The sequence below is a fragment of the Cololabis saira genome, chromosome 21, assembly GCF_033807715.1.
Source record: "Cololabis saira isolate AMF1-May2022 chromosome 21, fColSai1.1, whole genome shotgun sequence".
NCBI lineage: Eukaryota > Metazoa > Chordata > Actinopteri > Beloniformes > Belonidae > Cololabis > Cololabis saira.
The window spans coordinates 6,202,161-6,217,219 of NC_084607.1; the positions used below are offsets into that span (position 1 = coordinate 6,202,161).

General features: G+C 47.7%; 2 protein-coding genes across 2 annotated transcripts in view; one reads left to right on the forward strand and one right to left on the reverse strand.

Annotated features, from left to right (window-relative positions):
• The first annotated feature begins 5,403 nt into the window (after positions 1-5,403).
• Positions 5,404-6,242, forward strand: rcvrna (recoverin a). The gene is made up of 3 exons (XM_061711722.1): positions 5,404-5,815; positions 5,893-6,004; positions 6,079-6,242. The coding sequence occupies exons 1-3, from the start codon at positions 5,435-5,437 to the stop codon at positions 6,195-6,197; spliced, it is 612 nt and encodes a 203-aa protein (XP_061567706.1). The 5' UTR covers positions 5,404-5,434; the 3' UTR covers positions 6,198-6,242.
• A 6,207-nt stretch (positions 6,243-12,449) lies between these two features.
• gas7a (growth arrest-specific 7a) overlaps positions 12,450-15,059 on the reverse strand; it is a 34,839-nt gene continuing 32,229 nt past the window's right edge. The window contains exon 10 of the mRNA XM_061711770.1: positions 12,450-12,589. Within this exon, the coding sequence (XP_061567754.1) occupies positions 12,476-12,589 (114 nt within the window). The 3' untranslated portion in view covers positions 12,450-12,475. The remainder of the gene's footprint in view (positions 12,590-15,059) is intronic.

A 15,059-nucleotide genomic window follows, 5' to 3' on the forward strand; every position in this document is an offset into this window, starting at 1 on the left:
CCTGAGACATTTGAGACACCTGAGACATCTTAGACATCTGAGACACCTGAGACATTTGAGACACCTGAGACTACTGAGACATCGGAGACATGTGAGGCACCTGAGACATGCAGGACAGCGGAGACCTGAGTCTTCTGAAGTGTCCTCTTGAGGCGCCGGGTCATAACCGGGCGGGATCATCCGGCCCGGAACACGCCCACCTAATATTACCCAGCATTCACTCTGATCCGACCTGTTAGTCCATCCTTATTTCTGATTTCACCAGGAAACATTTGAAGTTGTTAACCCTTGTGCTGTCTTCAGGTCAAGGAAGGAGGAAGGGAAGAAGGAAGGAAGGAAGAAAGAAAAGAAGGAAGGAAGGGAGAAAAGAAGGAAGGAAGGAAGGAAGGAAAAAAGGGAGGAAAGAAGGAAGGAAGGAAGGAAAGAAGGAAGGAAGGAAGGAAGGAAGGAAGGAAGGAAGGAAGGAAGGAAGGAAGGAAGGAAAGAAGGAAGGAAGGAAGGAAGGAAGGAAGGAAGGAAGGAAGGAAGGAAGGAAGGAAGGAAGGAAGGAAGGAAAGAAGGAAGGAAGGAAGGAAGGAAGGAAGGAAGGAAGGAAGGAAGGAAGGAAGGAAGGAAGGAAGGAAGGAAGGAAGGAAGAAAGAAAAGAAGGAAGGAAGGGAGAATAGAAGGAAGGAAGGAAGAAAGAAAAGAAGGAAGGAAGGGAGAAAAGAAGGAAGGAAGGGAGAAAAGAAGGAAGGAAGGGAAAAAAGAAGGAAGGAAGAAGGGAGAAAAGAAGGAAGGAAGGAAGAAAAGAAGGAAGGAAGGAAGAAAGAAAAGAAGGAAGGAAGGAAGAAAGAAAAGAAGGAAGAAGGGAGAAAAGAAGGAAGGAAGGAAAGAAGGAAGGAAGGGAGAAAAGAAGGAAGGAAGGAAGGAAGAAAGAAAAAAAGGAAGGAAGGAAAAAAGGGAGGAAAGAAGGAAGGAAGGAAGGGAGGAAGGAAGGAAGGGAAAAAAGAATGAAGGAAGGAAAGGAGAAAACAAGGAAAGAATGTACGAGGGGAGAAAAGAAGGAAGGAAGGGAGTAAAGAGGAAGGGAGAAGGAAGGAGAGAGCAGGAGGAAAGAACGACAGGAAAATTAGGTCATTTTGACCCAAAGACAGTACAAGGGTTAATGTTGGGTTCAAACGAAGGACGATGGCCATCATCATCTTCCTCAGAGCTGCTTCACCAGCTTCCTTAATTCTGCAGCTAAACCGCCCACTTCAGTCCCAACGGCCTCGCCAACCTCAAACACACCCAACAGGTCAAACATCACAGCGTAAAGGTTACTTTGATCTAAATCCACTTTGTTTTTAGGCTGGACGTCCAAATGTGCTCCACACCGGCCCACCGTGCACCTTAAAGATAAACATGGGAAACCTTCGTACTTTCATCAGGAGGACTGGTTGTAACGGCAGAAATGAGCGTTAATAATCGCAGTGCTGCTTCAGGTTCTACGTAAAAACATTTTCAGGGAAACGGTCCGTCCTCTTTCTTCCGCGCCGTTTATTAAATTCCTCCGCACGGGGCTTTGCACGCAGAAGTTATTGCAACGGAGCAAATCTCCGGACAATAAAGAGATTATGGTGCAGATTAGCCCCCCATGTAATAAAGGACGTAAACACAGCGCTGCATCTGATGAGGCCGTAAGCCTGTTGGACGGGGGACGTTGCGTAACGGCACCTGTGGGACCCAACGGAGGGCAGATGTGCAGTTTCAGCCGGTACCTTTACCTCTGAGACCGGAACGGGCATCGTTTTATGCCCTTAATAACTAAACGATTATGTAAAAGTATGCCATGTGGTTCAGAGACCCTTGAGCTTTAGCTAATCTGATTTTGTAAAGTTATCTGCAGAGTTGCAGATAAATGCTGCCAGATAATGTACAGCACAATGTAATCTGTTGTTTTATTCTTTGTACCTCACGGCCGTTGGTTTAACCTTCACCGTGCGACGCATTGGTCACTTTGCTTACTGCTGCGACCTCCTCGTCAAAATATTGACACCAGTATGATATATTTTTGTAATTAAGGCCGAAAAAAAAAACCAGATTAGAGAAAGATCAGAGTTTAATCAAAATAAAGTTGCTTACTCAAACCAAATAAAAGCGAATCATCATTTTTCCTGCTCAGTTGGTTTCAACGACGTTTAGGCACAAAAGTACTCAACAAAAGTGAGGTTTAGGGGAGATCATAATCCCGCTTTTACGATCCGTCTTCTTCTACTTCAACTTGCATCTCCACTTGATGTATCTGGTTCTAGTCTGGTGTGGTGGACCTGGTCTCTTTTGTATCTGGTTCTAGTCTGGTGTTTCTCTTTTGTACATGGTGCAGCATCCTCTGCCGGTGGCGAAGAGCATCTCTGAATGCAAAACACCGGATCCTGCAGTGTGGGAGTGAGAGGGGCAGGGTAACGGCCCGGTCAGGCGGGGGAGAGATTTGTCCGTCCAAGACTCCTCTCCCTGGCCCTGCCCCTTCTCAACCTTTCCCCGACCCTGCACCCCAACCTGGGGCTTGCTGATTGGGCCGGAGCTTCGGGAGCTGCGTGCTGGCCTGCGGTCCCCACCCCTGGTCATCCCGTTGCTGCTTCCACCTGCCTGCTGTGCTGCTGACGTCCCTGACCCCCCAGTCTGGCCTTCGGCAGGAGGGTCCCCCCTTATGAGCCTGGTCCTGCTCAAGGTTTCTTCCCTCCTAAAGGGGAGTTTTCCTTGCCACTGTTTGGCTTAAGGTTTTTCTCCCACTATGGGAGTTTTTACCGGCCATTGTTTATTTAATAATTGCTCGGGGTTTATGTTTATGTTCTGGGTCTCTGGAAAGCGTCTAGAGACAACTTTTGTTGTATTAGACGCTATATAAATAAAATTTAATCAAATTGAATTGAATTATCTGGGGTCTAGTCTGGTGCGGTAGACCTGGGGCCTTATGTACTAAGAGTGCGGCGCACAAAAAACGTGCGTACGCCACTTTCAACGCTCACGGTCGGATGTACAAAGAATGACGTGAACGTAGAAAGCTGCGGTCCGTCACTCACACATTAAGGCTTTTGTACGCACTTTTCTGAGGTTCTGCCCGTTGGCGACTCTCACTGGTGATGCAGTGAAGTGCAGAATATGAGGAAACTTAACGTCAACAATAAGTTTACGACCACGTGAAGGACACGACAATCCCGACATCACCAGATAAATTACACAAGAGTAGAACTGCAACTATCTCACAATCAACCACATGATCTGAACAAACAGGCAGGAGCTCAACGATGGAACCTGCAAATCCTGATGGAGCTTTGGCTCCGTTGGAGGAACCTGCTGATGGCAGGATCAGGAGCGAGTCCTCAGGCACCAAACTGATCTGCTGGTCCAGGACTAAGACTGAACCATCAGCTGGTTTAGTCTGGACCTGCTGGTCCAGGAACTAAGACTGGACCATCAGCTGGTTTAGGTACCAAGAGGATCTTCTGGATCTCTGCCCTGAACTGGACCAGCTGCTCCGGTTCAGACCAACATGATGCTTCAGCTGGAGCTGCAGGTCGGACATCTGTCTGTCACCATGACGACCGTATGGGAGGAGTACTGGAGATAAAAGCCAGACCCTAAACATCCCATAACTGTGTCTGGACAGAAATACATTAAAATTAATTTTGAAGCAAAAACCGGTGTTGTGCCAAAAAGTGATTTCCTGCCAGAATCTGATTTCTTCTGATTTGTGGCCGCGGGAGCGCGCACAGCAGCCCGTTGAACGACAGCGCTAAAACGTCAGATTTTCAGATTATGAAGCTCAAGAATGAGATCAAGTCATATTTAGGCAGAAACAACTTTTCATTAACTGTATTTGGCCTTCAATCACTTTTTGGCACGACACCTGTCTCTCCTCCTGCGGATGAAACACTCCGAGTTACAGAAACTTTGCTCTTTATTTCTCACGTTTGCACCTCGATAATCCCGTCGGCACAAATTGTCTTTATTTCTGCAGCAGAGGAATCAGATCGTAATGCTTCATGTTTTAAATATAAATGTATTTTGTTCACATTGTTATACTTATGAGAGTGGTGTTCGCGGACATCCATAATGTGTAAGACTCAATAAACGTGTACATTGGTCTTAATGCGTCAGCATGACAATAAAGCAGAACGAGGAGCCGTTTTTCATCCACCAAAAATTCTGGTGTCGGCTCTTAAAATACAAACAAGAAAAGCAGAGAGTAATGATGCACTAACGCTGCCCATAAACATTCACAAACCCGTACATCATAATAAAACCACAACTCTTCACCGAACACAACGCAAAGCAAAGAACACCATAATGTAGGTGTCAAACTGAATCCCAGAAGGGCCGGTGTCCTGCATGTTTTAGATCTTTCCCTGCTTTAACACACCTGATTCTAATTAATCATCGTCACCAACTTGTCATCAAAGTCTGGATAGTTCTGTTGATGACACAGTCACTTGTATCATGGTGCAATGAAGCAGGGAAACATCTAAAACCTGCAGGGACACCGGCCCCCGAGGACCGGAGTCCGACACCCCTAAATGCCCCAAAATGAATTATTTATTCCAGCTCAGAGCATTTTCTTGTTAGGATGAGCGGTTTTTAATGGATAATTATCTTCATATCATATTCAAACATATATTTGAGGGAGGAGACAAGGCGGAGTGTTGTGCTCCCGCATGTGCGCTCAAATCCACGCTGATTGGGATGTACAGAGAAACCTGCGTGGATTTGGGCGAACGCACAGCTTTGTACATATGAATTTTTGCGGTCTTGTTAATTCCACGCACGGATTCACGTTGAAATCCACGCACTCTTAGTACATGAGGCCCCTGGTCTCTGTTGTACCTGGGGTGAACTTCTTAAACTTGAGATCATGGTTTTCTGACACCTCCTGAACAGAGCTGGGTCCCCCTGTAGCCGGGTACCCTGGAGTCGGGACCCCCAGAGCGGACTGCCGCTGCCTCCAGAGATGTTTCTTGAAACTGTATCATAGCAACGGGCCGCCTAACAGCAATGAAAGGTGGGACCGATCCTGGCGAGACAACGAGGAGGAGGAGAAGCAAGAGGAGGAGGAAGAGGAGGAGGTCTCTGCTTCCGGACTTCTTGTTCAGCCTAAAGCCTCTAATCACCAAAATGAACAAAACAGATTATATTTTCTGAGAATCGGGGAAAGTCGGCAGCAGCTGGCGGCGTTTCTTCCTGGCGGGATCCAGATGTGGCCGGCGGTGACCCCCCCCCCCCAGAGGTCAGGGTCGTCGTGGTTACCGGCATTGACCGCCCCCCCAGAGGTCTGGGTCGGCGTGGTTACCGTCATCTCCGAGGGAGGTGTCACTGTGACGCCTTATCCCCTCTGAGACAGCTGACAGGATTTAGGCCGAGGTGACGGTAATCCGGCTGAGCGGCGCGGCGGACGCCTCAGAGCCTCAGAGAGACAATGGGCAACACGAAGAGCAGCGCTCTGTCCAGGGAGCTGCTGGACGAGCTCAAGTCCAACACCAAGTACTCGGAGGGCGAGCTGTGTACCTGGTACCAGTCCTTCCTGAAGGAGTGTCCCAGCGGGAAGATCACGCAGTCGCAGTTCGAGGGCATCTACGCCAGCTTCTTCCCCGGCGCCGACCCCACCGCCTACGCCCGCCATGTCTTCCGCAGTTTTGACACCAACGCCGACGGCACCCTGGACTTCAAGGAGTACATTGTGGCGCTGCACCTCACCTCGGGGGGCAAGACGCTGCAGAAGCTGGAGTGGGCCTTCGCGCTGTACGACGTGGACGGAAACGGCACCATCAGCCAGAGCGAGGTCCAGGAGATCGTCCGGGTAACGCTCCACGACACAATCCGCGGATTAGAGGTTCTCTTCCTCCACCGTTCACTTCATCCTCTCCTCCTCCGCAGTCGATCTTCAACATGATCCCCACCGACGACCAGAAGAACCTGCCGGACGACGAGAACACGCCGGAGAAGAGGGCCGAGAAGATCTGGACCTTCTTCGGGAAGAAGGACAACGGTGAAGATTTATTTATCTCTTGATTTTAAAACAATAACACGAAACTTCAATATCCCGCTTTTGCTTCTCCGCAGAGAAAATCTCAGAGGGGGAGTTCATCGAGGGCGTGATGGACAACAAGGACATCCTGCGGCTGATCCAGTACGACGAGCCGCAGAGGATCAAAGACAAGCTGAAGGAGAAGAAGCAGTGACGGAGGGGCGGCAAGGGGCAAGGAGAGGCAAGAAGGGGCAAGGAGGGGCAACAAGGGGCAAGGTGGGGCAAGGAGAGGCAAGGAGGGGCAAGGAGGGGCGGCGATGGGCAAGGAGGGGCAAGGAAGGGCAAGGAGGGGAGGCGAGGGGCAAGGAGAAGCAAGAAGGGGCAAGGAGGGGCAACAAGGGGCGGCGAGGAGGGGTGAGGGGCAAGGAGGGGCGGTGAGGGGCAAGGAGGGGCAAGGAAGGGCAAGGAGGGGAGGCGAGGGGCAAGGAGAGGCAAGAAGGGGCAAGGAGGGGCAACAAGGGGCGGCGAGGAGGGGTGAGGGGCAAGGAGGGGCAAGGAAGGGCAAGGAGGGGAGGCGAGGGGCAAGGAGGGGCAAGGAGGTGCAACGAGGGGCGGCGAGGGGCGGCGAGGAGGGGTGAGGGGCGGCGATGGGCAAGGAGGGGTGGCGAGGGGCAAGGCAGGGCAAGGAGGGTCAAGGAGGGTCAAGGAGGGGCAACAAGGGGCGGCGAGGGGTGGAGAGGGGCAAGGAGGGGTAGTGAGGGGCAAGGAGGGTCAAGGAGGGACAGCGAGAGGCAAGGAGGGGCAACAAGAGGTGGCGAGGAGCGATGAGGTGAGCTGAGGTGAGGGGCGGCGAGGGGCAAGGAGCGGCAAGGAGGGGCGGCGAGGAGGAACGAGGGGCGGCGAGGAGGCGCAGAGATCGGCAAGGAGGTGCAACGAGGGGCGGCGAGGAGGAACGAGGGGCAGCGAGGAGGCGCAGCGATCGGCAAGGAGGTGCAAGGAGGGGCGGCGAGGAGAAACGGGGGGCGGTGAGGAGGGGCAGCGAGGAGGAACGATAATAATAATAATAATACATTTTATTTGTAAAGCACTTTTCATAAAATAATCTCAAAGTGCTCCAGAAACCAACAAACAAAATAAACAAAAAAGAACTAAATCAAGACACATAAGAAACCAGAAGTAAAAGCCTAAAAGCACAGAGACAATAAAGACATCTATGAAAGACAGATGAGCGGCGAGGGGCAACGAGGGGCAACGAGGAGCGGCGAGGGGCAACGAGGAGCGGCGAGGAGCAAAAAGGGGCAAAAAGGGGGGGCGAGGGGCGGTTAGGCCCGAGAGAATTGAGACTGTTTTATATGTTTCCTCCACATCAGAACCAGGTCTGGTGTTTTTACTTCCCACGTCGTAACCATAGAGCAAAGACGTAGTCGAGGTCCTCGAGCCCCCGCCGCCCCCGCCCCCGCCGCCGGTGGGGCGGCGGCGGGGGCCGTTCACTCTCTCCCGCTGCAGTTAATTCATTCATTAGGTTAATTGAGAGAAAGTCAGGACCAGAGCTGCTCAGCGGAGGGATTAGGCTCCAGTTAACGACCCGCTGCAGCTCCGATCCTCTTAGGGGCTGAAGGTCGCCGGGACACACCAGCGCTCAGGATTACAACAGCGTAAACACTCACCGCAACTCCTCCTGTGTTTGCTTCAGCTGCTTTTAAGCAATTAACGAGCATCGCTGATTACTGTCGGAGATACGTTGTTTTAACTGAAAACATTCAAGAAATGAAAAATAAAAGGAAAAGATGGAAAACAAAAGTTGAATATTTTTTTGGGGGGGTTTAGAGGATTGAACGTTGCTGGGTTTTTCCTGAACTGCATCGTCACTGCAGATCCCCCAGAATGCACCGCTGGTGGGTGAAAGACGAACCGGACACGTCACCCGCAGGTTTTCTGAGGAAGCTAGCTGTTGGAGCTAAAACAAGGACGGGTGGGGGTCCAATCAAGCAGGACCAGAGGTGTCAAGTAACAAAGTACAAATACTTCGTTACCTTACTTAAGTAGAAATTTTGGTTATCTATACTTCACTGGAGTAATTATTTTTCAGACGACTTTTTACTTTTACTCCTTACATTTTCACACAATTATCTGTACTTTTTACTCCTTACATTTTAAAAACAGCCTTGTTACTCTATTTCATTTCGGCCTTTAAAAAAAACTATCCAGTTAAATTGCTCCGTCCGGATAGAGTGAATTTGGTTGTGGTTGTGGCTGTTGAATAAAAAATAATTTAAAATCAAACTGAATATGTAAACTGCATGTGCTGATTAACTAAATGTTTCTGTATGTGAAACTAATGTGCATTCCTCTGACTTTCACTGAAAGTACCATGCTGTACCAGACACAGATAAGAGGGGCCCCCGAGCAATAAAAGTTGGGCCATCCCCCTCCCCTTTCTCTAAGAGTAATAAAACTTGTTCTCGGACGCAGAGCTGGCAGATCTAGGTAGGATGGCTGCAGAGGCGGTTCAGCCTGGGTCTCCCTTTGCAAAGGTAACCTCTTTAACTGTATCCCAGTCTTGTGTCTTTATTTAACTTTTCCAGCTCAATCAACAAACCCGGGGTGATCATTCGATCACAACATGGCTCAGATGTTCTTGTCCAGTTTTGTTCTTACAGCCGTTCCCTCAGATTCCTGCAACTAAACTTGGATGTACATTCCAATAAAGGTTAGGATAAATGATAACATGCCTCTGAAGTTTGACTTTTTGCACCATTACAATACTTATAGGCAACTATTCATCATATCTCCTGCTCTCTGAAACACATGTTAATGCTCAATAGTACACATATATGCTTCTTTAATATATTTGCATTATACTAAGATGCATTCATTTTCAATGGCTTTTGTCCTTAATGGCTTTTTCCCCCTTACATTACTTTTACTTTTATACTTTAAGTAGTTTTGAAACCAGTACTTTTATACTTTTACTTGAGTAAAAAACTTGAGTTGATACTTCAACTTCTACAGGAGTATTTTTAAACTCTAGTATCTATACTTCTACCTGAGTAATGAATGTGAATACTTTTGACACCTCTGAGCAGGACGGGTGGAGGTCCAGTCAGCATGATGGGAGGAGGTCCAATCCTGATTGTAGCCCCTCGTTCATCCATCAGTCCACCAGTCAGGCCTGAATACTTTACATCACCTCTACATCACCTGTAGTGGTACGGAGCGTTGCTGCAAGGCCTGATGGGACGTCTTCCCTCGTTAGTTTTGTCAGTGTCTCATTAATGAACGCCGCCCTCGTGTGGTCAGAAGTGGTAGCGCTACGATGAGTGGTTTTGAGCCTTTTAAAGTGTGATTCCTACGAATAGCAGCTTGAAGCTCGACACTAAACCACATAAGGGATGAATACATGATATATATGTTAAAGTTAAAGTTCTTTCTTAAATGTTTAGTGAGTGCATTCTGTTTTCATATTAAATATTACATTTATAAGTTGAACATTCACCAGACATCACCGTACATTTCTGAAGGTTACATGACGACACACAGAGGCATTTCATTTCAAAGAAGAGATTTATTTTGCGTTAAATAAGCATTTTCATGAAAACATTTAACTCAAGCATCACGTCCACATCGACTCTCATCAAGAACACTTAGTTGGACCATGAAGACGACACCGACACACCGGTAAAAACTCTACAACAGATACGCCGTTTAAAAACCTGCACGTGAGCCGAAGGCCGAAACCCTCTTGGAAAAAAGAAAAGACAAAAGTAAACACGCTAAACATTCCTGGTTCTACTTTTGGTTCTTTTTTCTTGTATCGTCAGGTTTTTAGATAAGATGAATAAAAGAATGGAAGTGATGGACTTCTGGGTTTCTGGAAGCCGGTTCTGAAGCCCAATCGAACCCCGATTGATGCAAAAATAGGCAAAACAAACCAGTTCAGATGGTTGGACCACGCCCACCTCACCTAATTCACCATTACTAGCTATTTTAGCTTAGCTCCCGCTAACCTTTGATGCTAACTCGCATCACAAACGGTGGAAACATGTCGGCCTGAGTTTTAGTTTAGTTTTCTGGACCTGGACTAAACTGGTTCAAAACATACTTGGAGAACAGGAAGTAGTTTGTGTCAACAGGTTACTTTACATCTGATCAGAATCACATGTGGAGTTCCCCAAGGCTCCATCCTGGGACCTCTTCTGTTTAACATCTACATGCTCCCACTGGCACAGATTATAAACAACAACAAAATAAACTATCACAGCTATGCAGATGACACGCAGATATATATTACAGTGTCATCAGGAGACCGAGGCTCTTTGTAAATACATTGAGGAGATTAATGACTGGATGTGCCTCAACTTTCTCCAGTTAAACAAAAACAAAACTATTGTCTTTGGAGCCAAAGAGAAACGATTACAGGTCACCACAGAACTTCAATCTAAACACCTAAAAACCACCAACCAGGCCAGAAATCTGGGTGTAGTGATGGACTCAGACCTAAATCTGGAACAACACATTAAAACAAAAACAATAAAGTCAGCCTACTACCACCTTAAGAATATATCAAAGTTAAAAGATCTGATATCTCAGCAGGACCTGGAGACACTATTCCAGCATTCATCTTTAGTAGTTTGATTATTGCAACAGCGTCTTTACAGTCCACCTTAAAAGTAGGTTAGTCCAGCGAAATGAGGACGTTTGGACGGAGTTGACCAGAATTACCGTATTTTCTGGACTATAAGCAGCACCTGCATAAAAGCCGCATCTGCTCTATTTAAAAAAAAAAAGATATGCAACCCGGAGATATTTATGTTGTTAGATTAGATATTTACTACATGTACAGAAGGATTTTGAACTGTAAATGATGTACATGTTTGTACCTAAATAGATCCTTTCCTAACAGTGTCTTTTAACACGGCAGCAACTTTGCTGATTAAAACGGGACAGAATCAAGAGAAAATAACCGGTATTTATTTATCTATTTATCTGTTTGAAATCTGCTTCTACCTACTTCTATCTGCTAAAGAAGAAGTAGCATATTCTTCTTTGCATTTATTTTGTCTTAGTTTTGATTCTTATTCCAGTTAGAGCGCCCCGAGCGGTGGAAGAAAAATCCACAGAATAGCCGCACCTTTGTATAAGCTGCATGGTTGAAAACCTATGAAAAAAGTAGCGGCTTATAGTCCAGAAAATACGGTAATATTAATTAGCATCATAGGTTAGCATAAGCTAAGTTGGCCAAACTAAAATGGCCAACTTGATTGACAGAAGGTGGGCGTGTTCCAACCGGCTTCCCAGAACTGTTCGTCCATCCAAAGAGGCTCGGTTGGGGAGACACTGGGTCCCGCTGGGGCCCAGTGGTACCAGGTGGGACTCGCTGAGACTTGGTGGGACCCACTGGGAACAGCTGGGATCCGCTGGGGGACCGGTACTCCAAAACCCAGGACAAATGGACCACATGAAGATGGAAAGTCGATAGATGAGACACGCAAGTAAACACAGTAAGACACGTACTGTACATGTAATCTCTGGTCGAACGTCGCGGCTGGCTCCGCTCAACCGGATCAACCGGATCAACCGGATCAGTATCTTTTTTGCCGAACGCCACCGCCAAGATATACAAAAAATAAAACACACAACATCGTAACGAACGTTTCCTGGAGCCGGTCTGTACAGACGGATGCAGAGACGAGTCTGTCGAGGACATTCCAGGTTTATAACCGTTTAGGCACTAAAAGGTGTTTCAGCGGAACGTGGACCACCTTTACCTCCCCAAACCCCCCCAGACCGAATCTTCTCGGCCATGCGATGGGACCGGCGGTGCGCCGACCAACCGCCATCCCAGAACACTGCTGAACAGCTGAGGTTACTGGATGTTGATGCTGCGCAGGTTTTAGTTCCACATCACAAGACACAGCTCGCCTCGTACGACTCAATCGACTACGACCGTCACGGTTCCACAAATCACGCAGCTCTTCGTGTACAGTACAAGCAAGATATTTAAAACATGCATTTCCACCAAAATGGACGAGCAAAATATGAAAATAGATCATATTCATTCAACACGACGTACGGTTCTGGATCTGTATCGAAAATAAAGCTAATATCAATATTCAGACGTTCTGTGCTTCTTCTTTTTTTGTTAAACTGGAAAAGTGTCGACCGATAGTTAACTTAAGAGTTCAAAATACATGTTTATTTTCAATAACTTTACGACAGGTAAACAGCGGAGTACGTTAATAGCATTCAGTAAGCTAATGTTGGTTACGATAGGGGTGAATTTCGAGGGAACATGCTGGTACTTTGATCCGTTTTGGGTTTCCTGGACTCGTACTGCGTTGACTCCTCCCTGGACGGGATCCCGGTCAGGTGACCTCACCTGACCGCACACCCGGGTCGGGGGAACCCGGGTCGCTCTGGGACTCTGCGGACGTGTGGCAACACTGAGAACAGGACGGCTGGCCCCGGGCCCGGGCTCGGGTCCGGGGGGTCCTACAGGTCCATGTCCACGGGCCGGACCTCGCCGGTGTTGTTCTCCTTCACCCACAGCTCCCGGTCCCGGGCCGGGTCCACGCCCTGCAGCAGCTGGTCCACCGGCTCCACCGTCTGAAACACCACAGCGTCACACCAGCCGTCACTTTACAACTTCCTGTCGTCGTCCAGGCAGAACAGAAAGAAAAACTCAATACCGTATTGTCCCGAATATAAGACGACCCCGATTATAAGACAACACCCTCTTTTTCAAGACTCAAGTTTGAAGAAAGACAGTGAAATGACAGTACATCTGAAACAAATGATTATAACAATATATTCGAGAGAAAAAGCATGTTATTTTGACTATTTGAAATCATCATCCTGAAGTTTGCATCATAACTTCTCCTCAGCTGCCGGTTTACCTACCGAACTTCCGCCCTCTTTTCTCCAGATTGTCGCTACGTTTCTCCACTTTCTGTTATCTCTTCTCTTATTTTCTTCTCTTTTCTTTCTTATACTATTTTTTATTTTTCTTCTTCGTGACAGGTTCGCTTTGGCCTGGGGAGTTAAGTTCAGCATGTCAGGGTTTCACCCTTCCTGTTTTATTTATTTTGAAGCCCGTGTCCTTGTATTTAAGTTCTGGTTTGACCTTCCTGTATCCAGGAGCAGGAATGGGGGCCTGATTCTGATCCCCGGAACTTTGGCCGCGTTCAGACTGCCAGCCAATATCCGATTTTTAGCCCATCCAGATTGAAACTGGATGACTCTTTTGAAGTCTGAACAGTCCCAAACCGCATGAAATCCGATTTTTGCAAACCAGATGGAAACCACCTCCAGGAGGTAGTTTCATATCCGATCCATATCTCATTTGGGCAGATGCGTCTCAGTCTGAACAGCTCCAAACACTCAGATCGGATATGACTGTCCCAGACGCTCCAAACCACCCGCCCATTTCCAGTTGTGGAGCTACTCATCCTTTCACAGAGAGCATGTACAATCTCTGATGTCACGTCAAAAACTATTATTTGTAGTTTAAGTGTTGCAAATTCACATTACAAATCATGTTTTAATAGCAGAAAAAAAGACTGCATTTCCACGTAGATGCGGGTCGCCGCGTACCCTACGCCGTAGGCTCTGCGTTGGTGTAACGCGGAACCATAAATCAGCCTTCAGTCGCGCTGTGGTCAGTGTCACGAACCGGGCTGCACGGCCATGACAAAGAGGGAGACGCAACACAAGGAAAGTCAATCAAAAAGGGTTTTTATTAAATAATACCAAATAATAAAGCTAAAAGAAGAACCTTAATTAAATATGGCGTGTGTAGTCGGTAGATCAGTGGTGTAAGTGAGTGCATGCGGGAAACAATGTGGGTGTATGTGTGTAAGGTGTAAATCTAAAGCAAAACCAAACCACAAACAAAATGCTGCCTCAGGGACGAGAGAGAGGGGAGAAGTGAGCAGCCAGAGCTTCTTAAAGGCTCATTGAGCACAGGTGCTGCCACTTCTCTGATGACCCTCAGCTCCTCCCACTGCTACCTGCAAGGGAGAAGACCAGCCACAAGGCAGGAAGGTAAAGAGGGTCGTCACACCCCCCCCCATAAGACGAGGGTCCCAGGACCTCCGTCCCCAAACAACAACACCTGCCTATAAGAAGAGAAAAAAAAACACCATAAACCACATGCAGGCAATATTAAACTGGAGCCCGCGACAATGCATCTGCTACCACATTATCACGGCCTTTAATGTGTCGGATGTCCAGGTCGTAAGACTGGAGGAACAATGACCACCTAATTAGCCTTGAGTTGGGGCATCGCAGGGTGTGGAGAAAGGTAAGTGGATTGTGATCCGTATATACCACCACCGGTTTCATTCCAGACCCAACATAAATGGCAAAATGCTGCAAGGCCCAAATCAGAGCAAGTGTTTCCTTTTCGATGACCGAGTAATTCACCACATGTCGACCAAACTTTTTAGAAAAGAAACTGACCACTCTGTCAACTCCCTGCTCATCCGCCTGCATCAACACAGCCCCTGCCCCTACATGGCTTGCATCCACCTGTAGGACAAAAGGTCTGTCAAAACAGGGTGCAGCCAGCACTGGTGCTGCACACAGCAGATACTTTACATTCTCAAAAGCCGTCTGGCACTTGGGTGACCACACAAACTGAGCCCTGGCCTTCAACAAATCAGTCAACGGTGCCACCACTGTAGAAAAATTCTTACAGAAACACCTGTAATACCCCACCATCCCAAGAAACCTCATGAGTTCCTTTTTGGTAGTAGGCTGCGGAAACTGCTGAACTGCCAACACCTTAGCTTGCACAGGAGCCACCTGCACCTGCCCAACCACTCGACCCAGGTAAGTCACAGTTGCACAAGCAAACGCACACTTTGCCAAATTGATTGTGAGCTTTGCTTCTACCAACCGATCAAACAAAGCTCTTACCCGTTGCATGTGAGAAAACCAGGTATCACTGTAGACCACTAAATCATCCAGATAAACTGCACAACCAGCCAATCCAGCCACCACACGGTTCATCAACCGCTGAAAAGTTGCTGGCGCATTCCTCAACCCAAATGGCATCACTTTATAGGAGTACAGC

Bases quoted from the DNA above. Each gene is read 5' to 3' on its own strand.
- rcvrna (XM_061711722.1), top strand. From the start codon at position 5,435: ATGGGCAACACGAAGAGCAGCGCTCTGTCCAGGGAGCTGCTGGACGAG. The intron at 5,816-5,892 runs GTAACGCTCCAC...CCTCCTCCGCAG, and splicing joins AGGTCCAGGAGATCGTCCGG to TCGATCTTCAACATGATCCC. The intron at 6,005-6,078 runs GTGAAGATTTAT...GCTTCTCCGCAG, and splicing joins CTTCGGGAAGAAGGACAACG to AGAAAATCTCAGAGGGGGAG.